Genomic DNA, 16910 nt, shown 5'->3' on the forward strand with positions numbered 1-16910 from the left:
GGTGAAGAGAAAATTTAGCATAATTTGCTCGTTTTCAGCAAATACATCGTAGGTATTGTACTTAGCGTAACGATTATTAAAACACGTAAAACTGATAAACAAAGGCAAGTTTGGTGCGCTTAAAAATTCCTATAAGACTCGGTTCTTCCTGAGCTCTAACCTTTCGACTCAAAATAAATTACGTTTCCCTTACCTCACCTGGCTATAAATGAATACTGATTGTAATTTGATATGAAAACACTGTACCGTCGCCATTTAATTTCAAGAATGAACATCAGCTATTGTTCAATATAATATCTAGCAATTGGACAATATCTATAGGGATTGGGTCGTTTTCGATAAGGAATAAATGTGAAACATGTTTATATGGTTATTTTACTAAACTGAATTATTACTTAAACAAAACACTGAATTCTTTAAAGAAAATAACAAAAATAGCAGCTGTAATTTTTTTCTCATTTTGGCATATCCCTCAGGTTCACGAATTGTTAGCTCCGTTACTCTAGATATTATAAAAAAAAAAGATTTCATGAGAAATCTATTTTTACTTTGCCTTGTTAGCCTCAATTTTATTGTTTATTTCAACTACATTTTATCGTTAGAATCTTCCTGGAAACTGATGTAGCTGTGTTTTTTAAAGAAAACAAAAATACTACTTTCTTATTTGAACTACAGCGTCTATTTATTGATCAGTCCATGACGTTTTACTACCATGATATCCATACAGTTTTTGTGAAAATTCTCCACTAGTTTGTTATTATTATTGATACAAAGATCGAACATGAAGAAAAATTCCTTCGATCAGGCTGGACTGGAACCAGTTTCTGTAACCTTGCTCTCTTAACCAACTAAACTACAGATCGCGTCAGCAATTCTGACGAATGTGTTTATGTCAACATTATTGTGTATAGTTTTGTCACCGGCCTTTAGGGGAGCATGAAAGGAGCCTCTCTGGGCAACAATCGGCGAGTACCTTAAAGTCGATAGCAAATCCTTTCACCACGATGGCAAGCATTATTGAGTAGTTCCGGTTTTGAAGGATAAGGGTGCTAATGAAATTACAGACACATGGAACTTGTCAACTTACCTCTCAGGGCGACGAGCGCAGTGGAAGTACCCCTCAGATCAGAACAGGCGTGTAGCTTACCATCAGGTGCACGATCTTCTTTCTCCTGTCACTTGATATTATATCAAAAAATATATTCCATATATAGCATTCGATTTTATTCTATTTATTTTACATAGCTGATAAAAATGTTATGTTTTATTGGGACACAAGGATCGAAAACACAAAGAAAAATTCCTTCGATCTAATAATACTTTAACCAACGTCTGTTGTTGCCATGCCGGGGCATCACTCTCACCTTTGATAATAATTAACTATTGGAGTATTTTCACAAAAACATACGAATATCATTGTAGTACCTAAATATCATGATATTCAATGAATCAATATTGCAATTTAGAAACTTACTACAAATTTTGAAATTCGCTCCTGTTAGGTACCTTATATGACGTTTTACCTGTTGACTGATTGCATTAACAATATCGTCCTAGGTGACAGAGTATTCCAATGAAACGTGGACTGTAAGCACTCTGACCTACGAGCCTGACCCTTCCGACAATGGGGTCATTGTGAAATGTGCGGCAAGCAACGCTGCGCTGCCTTCCAGAACTGTCGAAGACCAGATTGAGCTCAATGTTGTATGTTAGTATTATCTCATTTTACTTTCACTTAGTTAGTATTAAAATTATGTGAATATGATTAACTATTTGTCGCAGCACCAATAGAGTCACGGAATTACAATGGTAGTTGTTTAAAAGTAAAGTAGTAGTTGTGTAAAATAACAGTGGATTTTATAAAATAAACAACATAAAAGTATCTCGTGGTAATATCAATGCCGTGACCAGTGTGTGTAGTATTTCCGTACCTACCAAAAAGATTTTTTTTGCACTTACTACACTATTGTTTTCCTCTCTTATATTTTTATATTTATATTATTATAGAGAATTTCTTTATGGTGTTACTAAACGCATGTTTTAAATGTAGTTACATCAGCACAATTAATAGGTAAGAGTGTTGGTACCACACTTAAAACATAAGTGCGGACGCAGTTCTTGCAGAAAGTGGGGCCTAAGCCTTTTTCGATTGTGTTACGGATTGCCCATCAATATTCATCGCAATAGTTCTTACAGACGTGGAAATTAAAAATTATTGACCATATTTGTGTTACCGTTAAACTTTATCTTTCAGACAGCCCACTGGTGACATTAAGTCTTGGCAGCACGCTTAATCCGAATGAAATCGAGGAGAGTGATGACGTGTACTTTGAATGCAACGTGCGGGCTAACCCTAAAGAATATCGGATTACGTGGTTTCATAATGTGAGTTGTAAAAAATTAGTTTTCTGAACTTTTTCACTTAGGCGTTAAATCACGACTTCCAAACTGAATATTGGCGACTCGCGGCTTCATTTTTACAAACTTGACGCTAGCGAAATCTGCAAAAGGGTACCAGCAATATGTAAAAAAGAAGAAGAATAGATAGAATCACACCATTGTTAGAGTGTATATCGTCGGTTAAAAGGTAAAACTCATTAAGTGACATTTTGTTCAAAAACTAGATTTTTTCAATTTTGCTTTATTGGGAAGAACATCTATGACAAGAAAAATTCAGTAAGTCTGTGGTGTCCTTCATGTTTTAATACATACCAGTCCTTTAGTGATTTTTCATAATGAAAAAATACAAAATCTTAATTATCTCCCTTTGGCCAATTAGGCTATTAGTGAGTTTTACCTTTTAACCGACGATATACCTATGTAGTAGCAGTAGAGCTCCTTGTGAAAGAGTTCGTCCTGGGAAGTACTGCCACCTTATCTGTTACTGCCGCCAAGCAATAATGTGAGGGTTACTGTGTTCTGATTTTGAAGGGTATAAGGGTGCTGGTGAAATGACAGGCTCATTAGATTTGTCAATAGGGTGACGGGCGCAGTGGCAGTGCCCCTCAGATCTTTGCGAATTAAAACTCTGAGTGGCACTGGAACTGGTATGGACAGTCGAGTAGCTTAACATCAAGCGCACGATTTGTTCGTCCCTTCACTTTATAATATATATATATATGATTATATACCAATGATTGTATTGAGCTGGAATTTATGAGCCTATGATTTGAATAACACAAAGTGAAAAGTTATTTTCATATAAATGTTTCTGAAACACCATGCACGTCAAGCTAACCCAGGTTAGTGCTGTGGTCTCTTGATGATGAGTTTCTTCCTTGAAGGTAAATTTGTTACTTTGGTAATCATGACACTTGGATTTTCTACATTAAGTGCGATTTGGATTTTCCACACGAAGAGATTCATAAAATAATTGATCATTAACTAATTAGTCTTCTTCTTCTTATCACATCGATGACATACACTAATGCTTGCCATCGTGGTGAAAGAATTTGCCTGCTTGGCTGCTTGAATTTGAGAATTAAAGGGTTTCTTTGACGCTTTAAGGCGTCATTGGCCTAGTTAATATAAGACGCATTTGCGCAAAGGGTTAATGCATTTTAATAATATTTTTTTTTACTTATCCACTTAGGACAAACAAGTAACCCACAATATATCATCCGGAGTAATAATCAGCACGCGGTCACTCGTGCTACAGAAGGTGACTAGAAGAGAAGCAGGAGCATATACCTGCAAAGCGGCTAACGCTAGAGGAGAGACTGCCAGTGAGCTCGTCAAGTTGAGAGTCCAATGTAAGTTCATTAATTTAACTGATGAAGTGGGTACTGGGTACTTAATACGGCCGGTTGGAAATTGTCATGATATTGTATCATGATGATATTACTATTATATTCTATAGTTAGTTAGTTGTAGACATTCACATGATATATCGTGGGGAGTGTGCGATGGAAATGTACGAATTAATTCCGGTTTCCCCTTTCCATCATTGGGGGACTAAATATAGGCTGGGGTTCCATCCCTATATTGTGGATATTTCGAAAATTCGCACAAAACCTTACTCTTTCACATTTATATAGGGAACGACTATGAAGCGGAAATCACTTTCCTAAATGCTATAACTGGGACCTTTTCAAGACAACTGGAATAAGCATTATTGAGGTGTGTATGCCATATCGTCGACCTTGTCCTCACTTTCCATCAGGTGAAATGGAAGTCAATATACAACATTTTTTTTATAAATATAATTAAGATTTAAATTCAACTATAGGACGCTTGCAATAAGAACGGACAAAATTCCAAAAAGTCAAGCGTAATGGGTTCTTGACTTACACAAGCTTTAAGTCAATAAAATCATACGCATACTCGAATAAGTCAACTTTATAAATAAAATTCCAGTTGCAGTAAATGACTTGGAATTTCTCGCAAACATTCTTCAACATATAAATCGATGACCCTTGGTTTATTTAATAAAGTCACAATATGATCGTATGTCAAAAGTGCTTTTATCGCTTGAAAATTATAAAATAACTTTATGAAACAAATTATGTATGTGAAATTCTATAATTCTCCCATTTAAGCATAAAAAAGTATCGACTAATCTCGTTCCTATCATCATCTAACTCTCTGCTTTAAAGTTTTTCCAGATGTGGTATTATAACACCAAAGGTACGAATTCAAGCACCTGTATATCATTCTGCAGAAAATTTATGTTATGTGTTTTTTTATTACTTTTTAACGAAATATTTACTTGTTTATTTTTTGAATAACCAACAAGACATGGACTAAATATATAGCAAAATAGAAACAGTGACACAGAGACTTATACTGAATTCTGCTCCAATTGAAGGTCGACACGGCGATGTGCCAATGTAAGTGGAAGTGGAAATACTTAAATTAATGAAAAATGGTCGTATAAAAATTAATTAGTACTTATCCTTGGTATAATAAAAGCACATCATATGAAAGTCATAAAAATAACACGAGCTACATGAAACAGACTATGTATATTGTGTGAAATTTAAGAACTATCCCCTTTAAGCATAAATAACTCATCGAATAATTTCGTCCGTCTTTAGAGTGGTTACACATGGCAACATCGCTACACTTGCGATTTGCTACACGTAATAATGCCACAATTGCAAAATGAGAACATTTCAGAAGAGGTTTAGGAGCGGTTACAAACGGCGATTTTTAGCAGCGGTGCAGACGCGATGCAGTAGCTAATCGTCTACCTTTACACAAACGCGCGACTTTAGCTGCGATGCAAGCGCGCGACTGCATCGATACAAACGTGCGATTGCATCGCTACACTTGTGATTTATAAGCGATTGCACCGACGCAAACTCGCGACTATATGGATGCAAACGCGCTGCTGCATCGATGCAGTCGCGCGTTGGCATCGCTGGTAAAGTTGCGCGTTTATGTAAAGGTAGACGATTAGCTACTGCATCGCGTTTGCATCGCATCTGCATCGCTGCTAAAATCACCGTGTGTAACCGCTCTTAAACCTCGTCTGAAATGTTCTCATTTTGCAATTGTGGCCTTATTACGTGAAGGGTGCAAATCGTCGAATGCTATTTATTACTCTTTGTAAGAAATATTGCATTCTTCAACTATCATAAGAAAATGTAAAAAAATATTACATAAAGTATCAGATCGTTTCTTTGATATTACAATTCAAGTACGGCCACGCCACAGGTACAAAGGCGCTAGAAATATGAAAATAAAAACTACAACATAACTCCTATTCACTGTTAGTGTAATCCGGAAAACCAAATAACAATGTACTGACGCTTGAACCCCTTTCACGGACCCTTAAAACACCACTTACATAAGACACCTACAAATGTATCGGTGGGATTTCAACCGAAATTTATTCCGGACCACTGGGCTAGAGCCACCCGATAGTGGTAACGAATCATTTCTATACGTATTTATACACGATGTTAACTTATTGCGCTAATCAATTCACAATCTTTAATATATAATTGAAATAATAATACGAAGATAAATCGTACCTTTTTATTAAAATTCGCTTTATTTGTTACTTGGATTTGTTTTATCATTAATTTAAACAAAAATCTTTTATATACAAAACCATAAAAAGACCATATGAGTGTTGTGTTAACAATTGCATTTGATATTAATGAAAAAGAAAACAGTTTTTAACCCCCTCGAAGTTCCAAATTACGCAACGAAGTAAGTAAAATAACGTTTTTTTTAAATAACACAGAATTGAAGAGAGAAAGAAAGAATGGATAAAATGAATGAAGAAAGAAAGAATAGACTATGGCCTAAAACCCTCGCCTGAGAGGAGACCTTTGCCCAGCAGTGGAATGTATAAATGGTTTGATGATGACGACATAATAATGACTATAAAATTCATGTATTAAAATTGCAACAAATTGAACTGAAATCACAGAGAAACTTTGAATTGCCTAAGAAAATTATTTATAACTTAAACATTGCCGTTTCTACCATCCAACGGGGTACGGACTAATACAAAGCTATTCGAGTTAAAGTGAATCCATGGTACAACAGATTGTGAACGTTCCTCGAAATGTTAGGAACATTATAGGCAATAATTTTGATGATTTAGTACCACCGCTCTGGCTCACCAACTCGCCAATTACTATGCGGCCGAGGAAGGAAGCACTCCGTCGATCCCAACCGCTATCATTTGAATACACCTACCAGTAGACACATTGCGTATTTATTACCCCGTAATTCATAGCACGGAGTGACATTTTATTGCAAAGATACATGTCATTGTATCCGATGTTTATTATAGGAGGGGATGCAAATTAAGGCTCCACGTTGGTTATGGAGTTCCTCTGTTTACTACTGTGATTTAACTTAATTATCATGGAGATTGGTAGGTAATAATAAAGGATCTAGATAGACTGAAATATTTTAGCTGCATTCAGAGTACCTTAACATGCTGATAAAAAATCTGAAATTAGTTTTTCGATGCCGAAGCCGTAGTAGCCCGGTTTGACCTGCCTCTCAAGCAGAGGGCTGTGGGTTCAAATCTGAGCTTACACCTCTGAGATTTTCGTGATTTATGTGCAAAATTAAATTTGAATTTACCATGAGCTTTTCGATGAAGAATCGTTAGAAATCTTGCACACATTTGCAAAAACAATTTAATGATGTCTGTAAAGTTCACAATACGCATTGTGCCCCTGTGGAAACTACAGCTCTCTCATTTTAGATACTTTAACCATGACCAAATATATTAATGGTCCAATTCGGTAGTGGACGTTCCGTCCTTTTTTATTAAAACGATCATTACTATTGCTTATACGGTGCCATAAAGGTGGCGACGGTTTTCAAACAATGTCTTTTCATTCTCTTTTTCTTTCTCTGCAATGCTAGCACGGCAGGGCGCGAGACGTGACATTGAAGCGCGGGAATATAAATATCTCGAACGTCTATGACGTTTCGCGAGCGAGCGCGCCCTGTCGTGCTAGTATTGCTGATTTATGAATGGCTGTAAAAGTGTACAGATTTGCTCAATTTTTGACGATCGTTACTACCACTTGTAAGCAATGGATAAATATTAAGGTTAAAATTGAAGAAATGTATTTGCTTCTACGCCTAATTTAAATTCCACTGTGTCGAATGTCGATCGTTAAAAAACACGTTCGATAAAAAATCGAACCTTAACGTAGTTAGTTTTCAACAAATTTCAATACTGTTCTCACATTTGACCCTTAAATCATTTGTATTTTTTATGCCTGTGAAAAAAATATCGATACCTGTGAAATGTAGTGTTGTGAAATTACTATTCTTTACGTCCAGGTATTCTTTACCTCTGAAAACGAGTTATTGGTTTTTCAAGGAAGTTATGTTGATTTAGTTTTTTGTTTATTATGCTGTAATCGTCTTTATGTAAATTGTATGTTCGTTTAGGCGCTTACTTGTAACACGTGGAAGCATAATTTATAAAAAAAAGTATATTTCTTAAAGTTTAAGTAGTAGGTGCTAAAGGAAGAAACGTAATCGCTATTACAATCTCTAAATATATTGGCGGTATCTTTTTATCCCTGCTTTATATTAATTGTTTGGAAGCTATTAGTTTTCCATGCATGAATAAATATGCATTTTTTCATGCATTAATACATGGTGTACAGTAAATATTCCATAACAAATTATAGTACTGTAATAAACACGAAATTTTTTGGAATAGTGGTGTTCTGTTTTATGACAGACCATGGCAGAATATCAGAGAGGGCTACGTAATTAGCATAGTCCTCAGATGCTGAGTAATGCACCTTTTTGACGTTTTTGAACCAAATTGAGAAATAAATATATTTTTTAATTGAGAAAATAAATAAATTTTTAATTTAATTTAATTTAATTTAACGTTCTTTTTTTTGGTTGTCTGTTTTAAGTTCTTTTATTGTTATTTTTCTTCTTTTTATTGCTTTTTTTTGTGATGTGAACGAATTATTTAATATTTTATGATTGTTTGTAATGCATTTTTCCATGTCAAATAAAGGCGATTTTATTTTATTTTATTTTTTATTTTAAATAAATGCATTATTATGAAGACGCTGACAAGCGTCGATGACCTTGCGTCGATGACCTTGAGCGATAACGCGCCTACTATAATTTCTCCAATAAGGTGGCGCCATGCGCCCCGATGCGGTAAGAGTGTGGTAGTTGGACCTTCCGCTTGATTTAACATAATATTGATTGACGCTAACAGATGGCGTTGTACTTAAAATACACACATGCTATCAAACCAAAAAATATCAAAGCATATAAGAACTGGACATGTTATGCAAACAAGAAACAACCCACACCTCGAGTGAAATTGAGTTATGTATTTATTGCTATATAATATAATAGTTTCCCTATATCGTTCTCACTGTAGCACAGTACATCGTTTGTCTCAAATAGAGATGCGCCGAGTACAAGTTTTACCGAGTAACCGAGTACCGAATATTACTCGGTTTAACATTTGCCGAGCCGAGTACTCAGCCGAGTTACTCGGTTCATTACAACGCGATGATCCTAAAAGCCCCCGTTGCTCTAGAATTAGGCCGATATGTCAATGAAAGTTTATTGTCCCGAGAGCAGAGTCCTTTCCAATGGTGGGCAGAGCATAAAACAATATATCCAAAACTGGCACAGTAAGCAAGAGTGTTTTTATGTGCACCTGCAAGCACTATGTATAGCGAGCGGTTATTTGCCGAAGCGGATAATGTGTATAAAGAAAAAAGAAACAGACTATTACCTGAACGCGCAGAAATCATTGTAAATATTCCTACATCATAACTTGCCTTTGTTAAATTTTAAATATTAATAATGTAAACTTTTTTCGTATATTTGTTTTTTCAAACAAACCGACGTTTCGGGGCCTTTACAGGTCCCATGGTCACGGTTGACTGTCAATTGTTTCATTGTGTGAAAAATTGTTTCATTTCCTATGTGTAACAATCGCGAAAATCTAAGAACTCGAAATGTAAACTTTCTTTTTAAATTACTAAATTGCTAGAAATTGTTACAATTGTCTACAATTTTTAGTAATAAATCTCTTTTGAATATTTTAAATATATTGTTGATTTTACTTTATTATGTCTATAGCTGTGATGCTTTATTTTAACCGAGTACTCTTCTCATGAACCGAGTTATTCGGCCGAGTACACCAAGTACCGAGTAGCAAACGAGTATTCGGCGCATCTCTAGTCGTATCGTGCTCGACGGTAGACAGCCGATTGCAATACAATATAAATTAATTTGTCAAAACCATGTCAAAACAGAGGTCTGGCAACGTATCCCACGAACGCAAGCTACGCAGGAAAAGTTTTCAACGTTGCAATTTTACTAAATAATCAAGAACGCAAACAATATTTCATTTTTGTTTTGAATACTTTGTGTTTTAGGTTCTAATCTAACCAAAAATACATTTTTTTTATTCTTACCTAATGGCCAAATTTGACTTTTTTTTCAGATTTTGTTTTGATTTCAACGAATTGGTGCATTATATTTACTTATTTATACATTTTTTTGTGTATGATATTTTTTTACACTGTTAAGTGCCTGTCCATAATTTGCAAGCAAATATTTAGCTCGTACTTTAGTAGGCGATAGTTACTTTTTACTCCTAAATTTGTTATTTGTCTTTTATTTAAAACAAATAAAGTGTGAGGATCAAGATAAGTACCATTTAAATAATCACACCAAATTTGGTAGTAAGCAAGTTTGATTTGCCCGAGAAAAATATGTCAAAAAATAACCACCAGAGTCTCACTGTATAAAAACTGTATAATAACTTGCATAAAAACACCATATTTAAGCGATTTTGGGCACCTCATCGCCTTAAAACGTAAACATATGAAGTACACATAAAACGTATTGAGCGAATTCTGAACTCGAAAAATTCATGTGGCATCTTTCCTATCGGATCCACAAAGCTAAAGAGCTACGCTCTTATGAGGAATGACTGTTTTTTATTTATTTAATGAGTTTATGGAGTAGGAGATTGCTGCGGCACTGCAGAACCTCAACATCAAGCTGCCTCGTTTCAGTATGTACCTGCAAATGTTTATTTACAAAGAGCAACAACTAAAGTTTCTTGCTCATTCTTCTCAGGGGAATTTGCTTAACGAATGCGCAGTAGAGTTTAATCAATTTGACAACAAGCGTAATATTTTCAAGCGTAATATTTTCTTACCTCTGAAATATATGTAGATTATTTAACGTTGACTTTGTAATAAAACTAAATTTTTCTATATTGTTTTTGTCACAGTCGTCGTAGCGGAATATTTTCTCCGTATAGTACAGGATAATTTAGGTTCCAAACTTTACAAACACGATGGAATAATGATAATTTAATATATGATAAATAACTATATATTATAAAAAAATATGATAATAAAATAAAATAGTTTATTTGACATGCAATACAAAATAATATTATTGTCTTCTGCCGTAGCCCTTAATAATATTATACAAAGTCTTGTTGAGAAGGAAAAATACACTTTTATTTATATATAATATTTATACTTATTACTGAGAATAAATCATAGAATCATCATGGAATTAAGATTATATTTACAAAGGGTACAATTTGCGGTCTTTTCAATAATATTGTGTGTTCCGAATCTAAGAAAACCAACCCGCTCACCATTAGGCACTAAAACGACGTAAAAAAAGTCGGAATGAAAAGAAACGTATTTGATGACCTCTTTTCAGTTCCAAGTCTGCCGCCTTTAAAACCCGACGTCGATTCGTTTTTATGCCACCTCCATCTCTGTAGTAATAACTGGTTAGAACTATAGCCGAGTCAGAAAGTGGAAATTAAAACCTGGAATGTTAATTACAGGATTACTTTATAAAGGAAATAGGATAAAAATGTGTTCTTAACACAAGGGAGTTGCTTTTAAATCTTTAGTGTAAAACCATGTCACTGTTGACTGAACATTTTACCTGTCAACTTGTCAAAGCCCTTAATACACTCAGTAGTATAAAACTACAATAATATCGGCTAGATACAAGTATGTCCCGTATTTTTTTAAGTACCAGTAGAGCTCCTTGTGAAAGAGTTCGTCTAGGGAAGTACTTCCATCTTATTTTTTCCTGCCGCCAAGTAATAATGTGAGGGTTACTGTGTTCTGATTTTGAAGGGTATAAGGGTGCTGGTGAAATTACAGGCTCATTAGATTTGTCAATAGGGTGGCGGGCGCAGTGACAGTGCCCCTCAGATCTTTTGCATTTTAAAACTCTGAGCGGCACTGCAACTGCTATGGACAGGTGTGTCACTTACCACCAGGCCCACAAGACTTTTTCGTCCTGTCACTTATAGTATTGTAACAAAATCCTATTTACATAGGCAAAGCAAAAATGGCGATCTAAGCAAGTTTTTCGTATTCACAAAATGAACTTAGCCTAAGTTTGAGCATCATATTATAAAGCAAACTTAAAGTTGAATGTATTTTCTTGCTTAAACTTAGGCAAAGTTCGTTCGCTCGCCACCTTTGCTTAGCCGAAGTCAACTTCGTAGTTTAAAAAGTCATACTGAATATTACGTAATTTAATATTCTAGGGCAAGTCATTACACGAACATAACCAACATTTTTTTACCAAACGCATTCATATCGGAACACCGACACGGGAGGAATCAACTGGCAATTATGGCGTTCCGAACGAAATAATTCGAAATGCCATAATTGCCGGTTGATTTATATTCACAGCTTTACAACAGGAAAACAGGGCGCGTGGATTTTTAAATGTATGCCTTTATAGCAGTTACCTTTTTACGATTGCCAACCATACATAGTCAAGTGCACCTTTAGAACACGTGATACGTGACTATATTAAGAACATTAATGTTTTTGTAATAATTACAACTTAATTTCAATAGAGTGCTAATAAATTACGGAATGTAGGACGCCTAGGCTGTATAATTTTATGAACTCAGGCACGATGTTAGGCTATAATATTTATATTTGGTTATTTTCAAAACCATTACTTACTTACTTTTTACTTTACTTGCATTATGTTTGAAACTAGTTCATTTTGATAAAACTTTTGCAAATTAAACATACAAACTAAGTTAGTATTCGCCGATCAAAATTTCAACGGTTGGGTTCAAGCATAAATGTTTATTTCGGTGATTCATCCATAAGAGTTAGTAACAGGGGCCGTACTCTCAAAGCACGAAACCCATGGTGACCTATTGGACCTACTCTCGAAGTCCAAGTCAACAAAAAGACGGGCCCGTTAGAAACTATTAAATCGCGTTATAGTACACTCTCACTTCTTGCCCCGATCGAAACTCAAATCTAGATATCATCTATAGTGGAAAAATGGTAACTACGGATTTCGTGCTTCGAGAGTAGGAACCCCAGAACACATAAAAATAGGATTAGTACCTATTATAAATTATTTTTTTTATAGTCAATAAATAATATACATTCGGATTCTGTGCTCATAAACGGAACGCTGCACTCTGAATACAATGGTACTAGGAATTCTATTATCACTGCCAGTAATTCAGCACATCTTTTCCGCATAATAGCTGCAAAACCATCAACATGATTGCTGGCAAACACTCTAGACACATTGCAGAAGCGTGTGAGCTGTAACAGCATCCTGACTATATTATACAGAAGTTGTAGGGCACTAAGAGCTTTTTGGGTGCAATTATCTCATAAGTTACACAAGTTGAACGACTGACAGTACGCTTTGAATAACCTAATTTTAAAGACGTCAGTACAACTCGCAAACCTGCGTATCGACATGACCTTCGCCAGCGAAGCGACCTGAGCAAATCTATAGTATTTTTTGAAGATGGAGTAAAATGAACATTCAAATTTTTTTTTTTTTTTTTTTTTCAATGCGCAAAAGTGTTGCCTGCTTGCTTGGTGGTTGCAGTCGCTAAATATTCTATCGACTATCTACTAAATTTTGTTTACGCTTAGGCAATAAATAACCGTCGCTGAACACAGGTTCGATCGAATTGTCAATTTTTCTAAATTCATACATACATACACTGCATTTAGAACTATTTTATTAAAAATACAAAGAGGAGACATATTCTAAAGATTTTTTTATTTTAATTCAATATAGATACTCAAATCTGCCTGTTCTTAACAAAAATTGATTTTGATACTAGTAGGCCAACTGTCAAAATAAGAATAAAGAAGGCAATAATACAATTAGTAATAATTAGAACATCGTAACATTCACCATTGAAGCATTATAGCAAAATTTTACCTTCATTGACAATCTATCGATAAAACTCGACAACAACTACATGACCATTTAAAATTTTATAAAAACTGGCAAACTTGCAAAATATGTTATTTTACTCTGTCTTCATAAAAGACAGACTACACCTGAAAATCATCTTTTAAGGACTCAAGGACACATTAATATTTAAATTTAGTGGTTCATTTTAAGGATAAATAGGACAGTGTAACATCGGGGACTAAACACTAGGAACTTAGTCGCGTTGTACCGAAGGCCATGGGCCTCTGCATAATTTTTCACACACGCTAATGAATTTGCGAGGTGCGCTAATTAATTAATGTACTCATTATCTCATTCTCTAACACTACTAAATTGTATGAAATATAAAAAAAGTCATTTTCAAAGTTACTAAAAAGTATACAATACCGTAGAGGTATTCGCGTATTATATCGCGTTAAATCAAAACAAGTTCCAGTACGGTATTTATAATTTTATCACACCAAGATTTTTTCGGGTGTTATTAAGGGAATAGAAACTTATTGGTTTTTCTATAGAAAAAGCTCATTAGGCAAAGTAAACTTGTAATGGTCGGATAGACTTCTTTGATATCTAATGTGCAAGGCAAGTTAAATGTGTATTTTTATGTTCTTAACCTCAAATGTCACAAAAAACTAAAAAAATCATTTTTGCAGCATTTTCTCAAAATTGTGTTTTTGATGTTACAGTGCCACTCAGAGCATTAAATCTCAAAGATCTGAGGGGCACTGTCACTGCGCCTATCACCTTAAAACGTAAGTTGACAAGTCCCTTGTGCCTGTAATTTCACCAGCACCCTTATCCTTCAAAACCGGAACGCTCAAATAATGCTCACACTACTGTTCGGCGGCATAAATAGGTAAGGTGGCAATACTTCCTAGACGAACTCTTTCACGAGGAGCTCTACAGAAAAGCTCTAAAATTTTATGCTCGTAAAGTTGTACGGAATGTTTATTGCTTTATTTCAAGTAACTAACTCTCCCTCATATTGTTTATTAGTAAAACACACTTATTACTAATGTCAGTAGGTTCAAAATAACCACTGATAGAAACAAAGCCTTACCTCTTGTGTCGATAGTCGAGTCTGTCCATTAACGAGGACAGGATGGGGTTGAGGCTGGCACGCTCGCATAAAACCAGTCTACCACGTGCTTCTGCAAACATCCTCGATGGGACAGCTCTACCAGAACATAGTTTAATGAAACTACAACAACAATATTGACGACCTTGATGGCCCAACGGTTCATGCTATGCGCTGGATGAGGAGGGCCCAGGTTCCAAACAACAGTTATTCTGAATTGTAGAGCATTTCTCAACCAATGATTTACCTTAGTAGGTAAAGAATAGTTTCTTTCTCCAATTTTATGTATGTTATCTAAAAAACAACCTAATTTTTTTATCAAGCTACGATTTATTCCATAGACGCTCCAGTATGCGTAGACCCATCGCCTCAAGTGGTAGGCGCTGCGATAGACGAGGAACTTAACGTCCGGTGCGCTGTCCACGCTGATCCTGGTGACGTCACCTTCCTTTGGCAGTTCAACAACAGCGGTGAAAGCTTTAATGTGTCCCCTGCAAGATATGGTGAGAGAATATTTTATTGTACTTTTTCTATAGGTCTTATAATATAGAGCAATTGCAATACATGAAAGTGGTGACAGATACTGTGTAAATAACTATAGACCCATTTCTATTCTGCCTATTGTCTCGAAAATTCTAGAAAAAGTTACTAACAAGCAACTTACAAACTATTTAAGAACAACAACTTGCTATCACAATTCCAACATGGGTTTAGATCTGGATACTCAACTAACCTAGCAATTCACGAATTAACAAATCACATTGTTACTAATCTCAATACCAAAAAAAGGTGATCGTGATCTTCCTAGATCTGGCAAAGGCATTTGACACGGTCTCTGTTCCACTCTTGCTACAAAAGCTAGAACTGTTAGGAGTTAGGGGATTACAGCTGGAATTGTTTAGAAGCTACTTGAGCAACAGATATCAGCGAGTTAGGATTGAACAGTGTACAAGTAACGATCTTCCCATTCATCATGGAGTTCCGCAGGGGAGTATCATGGGGCCTGCCCTCTTCCTAACTTACATAAATGACCTCTGTGAACTGGATTTGGGTGAACGCACGATTATATCCTTTGCAGAAGATACTGTTCTCGTTTTCAAGGGAGACTCCTGGAAAGAGGTGTATAGTGAGACACAAAAGTGCTTTGATAAAGTATCTACCTGGTTAAGGAATAACAAACTTATATTGAATGCCAACGAAACAAAATTCCTTATATTTATGACCAAAAAAATAAAAATAATAAAATATATTCTTTACTAGAACATGAGCAAGCTAGCATCATTTCCCATTCTTGCAATCAATCACCACTTCCTTGTACTTGTCCTGCTCTCACAAGAACCTCATCGATCAAGTATCTGGGTATAATCATTGATGACACACTTAGTTTTCACCAACATATTGAGGCTCTAACAAACAAAGTCCGCAAGCTAACATATATATTTAAAAACCTACGACTTTTGAGCGATCCTGACATTGTTACACTGGTATATCTAGCACTCTGCCAGTCAATATTGACATATTATATTGTAATTTGGAGTAGAGCGCCCACATCAACTTTACTACCACTTGAAAGAGCTCAAAGGCTGAACTGAAAGTGAGTTACTTCTTTTCACGTTTATATCCAACAAGTGAGGTGTATAACCTCTGTAAAGTATTACCGGTCCGTAAATTGTTCGTCCTGCATGTCATCTTGTTTAAGCACTCCCAATTATCTTTTAATCCTAATTATCGTACCAAAAGAAGGAAACACACAGTGTGCCCCAAAGAAATTTTTCGAACTAAATTCGCTGGAAAGTTCTTACCTTTTCTCGGAAGCTGCCTATATAATAAAGTGAATAATGTACTTGCGTTTTACTCATTGCCTAAAAATGAATGTAAGAATAAAATCACAAATTGGTTGCTCAGTATCGACTATCAGTCTACTGAAGATCTGCTATCAATTCAAACCCAATGATAATAATACTTGTGTCCTTCCACTCCAGATACTTACAGTACCTACTCCTCGCTACGTCGATCTCATGTTCTATATTGTGGCTGATTTATACCTACTAATATGCACAAACACACACACACCACACACACACGCACGCACGCACGCACGCACGCACGCACGCACGCACGCACGCAC

At 35.5% G+C, this 16910-nt stretch overlaps 1 protein-coding gene across 2 annotated transcripts in view; it reads left to right on the forward strand.

Annotated features, from left to right (window-relative positions):
- LOC113226471 (neural cell adhesion molecule 1-like) overlaps nt 1-16910 on the forward strand; it is a 318423-nt gene that overhangs the window by 285869 nt on the left and 15644 nt on the right. The window contains exons 7-10 of one of the 2 annotated variants that reach the window (XM_026459101.1): nt 1558-1708; nt 2255-2385; nt 3593-3752; nt 15124-15285. In XM_026459101.1, coding sequence (XP_026314886.1) covers nt 1558-1708; nt 2255-2385; nt 3593-3752; nt 15124-15285 — 604 coding nt within the window. The remainder of the gene's footprint in view (nt 1-1557; nt 1709-2254; nt 2386-3592; nt 3753-15123; nt 15286-16910) is intronic. The other variant, XM_026459102.1, reaches the window with a different exon arrangement.

The sequence above is a fragment of the Hyposmocoma kahamanoa genome, unplaced genomic scaffold (assembly GCF_003589595.1).
Source record: "Hyposmocoma kahamanoa isolate Upper Pololo Valley unplaced genomic scaffold, ASM358959v1 192, whole genome shotgun sequence".
NCBI classification, from domain to species: domain Eukaryota; kingdom Metazoa; phylum Arthropoda; class Insecta; order Lepidoptera; family Cosmopterigidae; genus Hyposmocoma; species Hyposmocoma kahamanoa.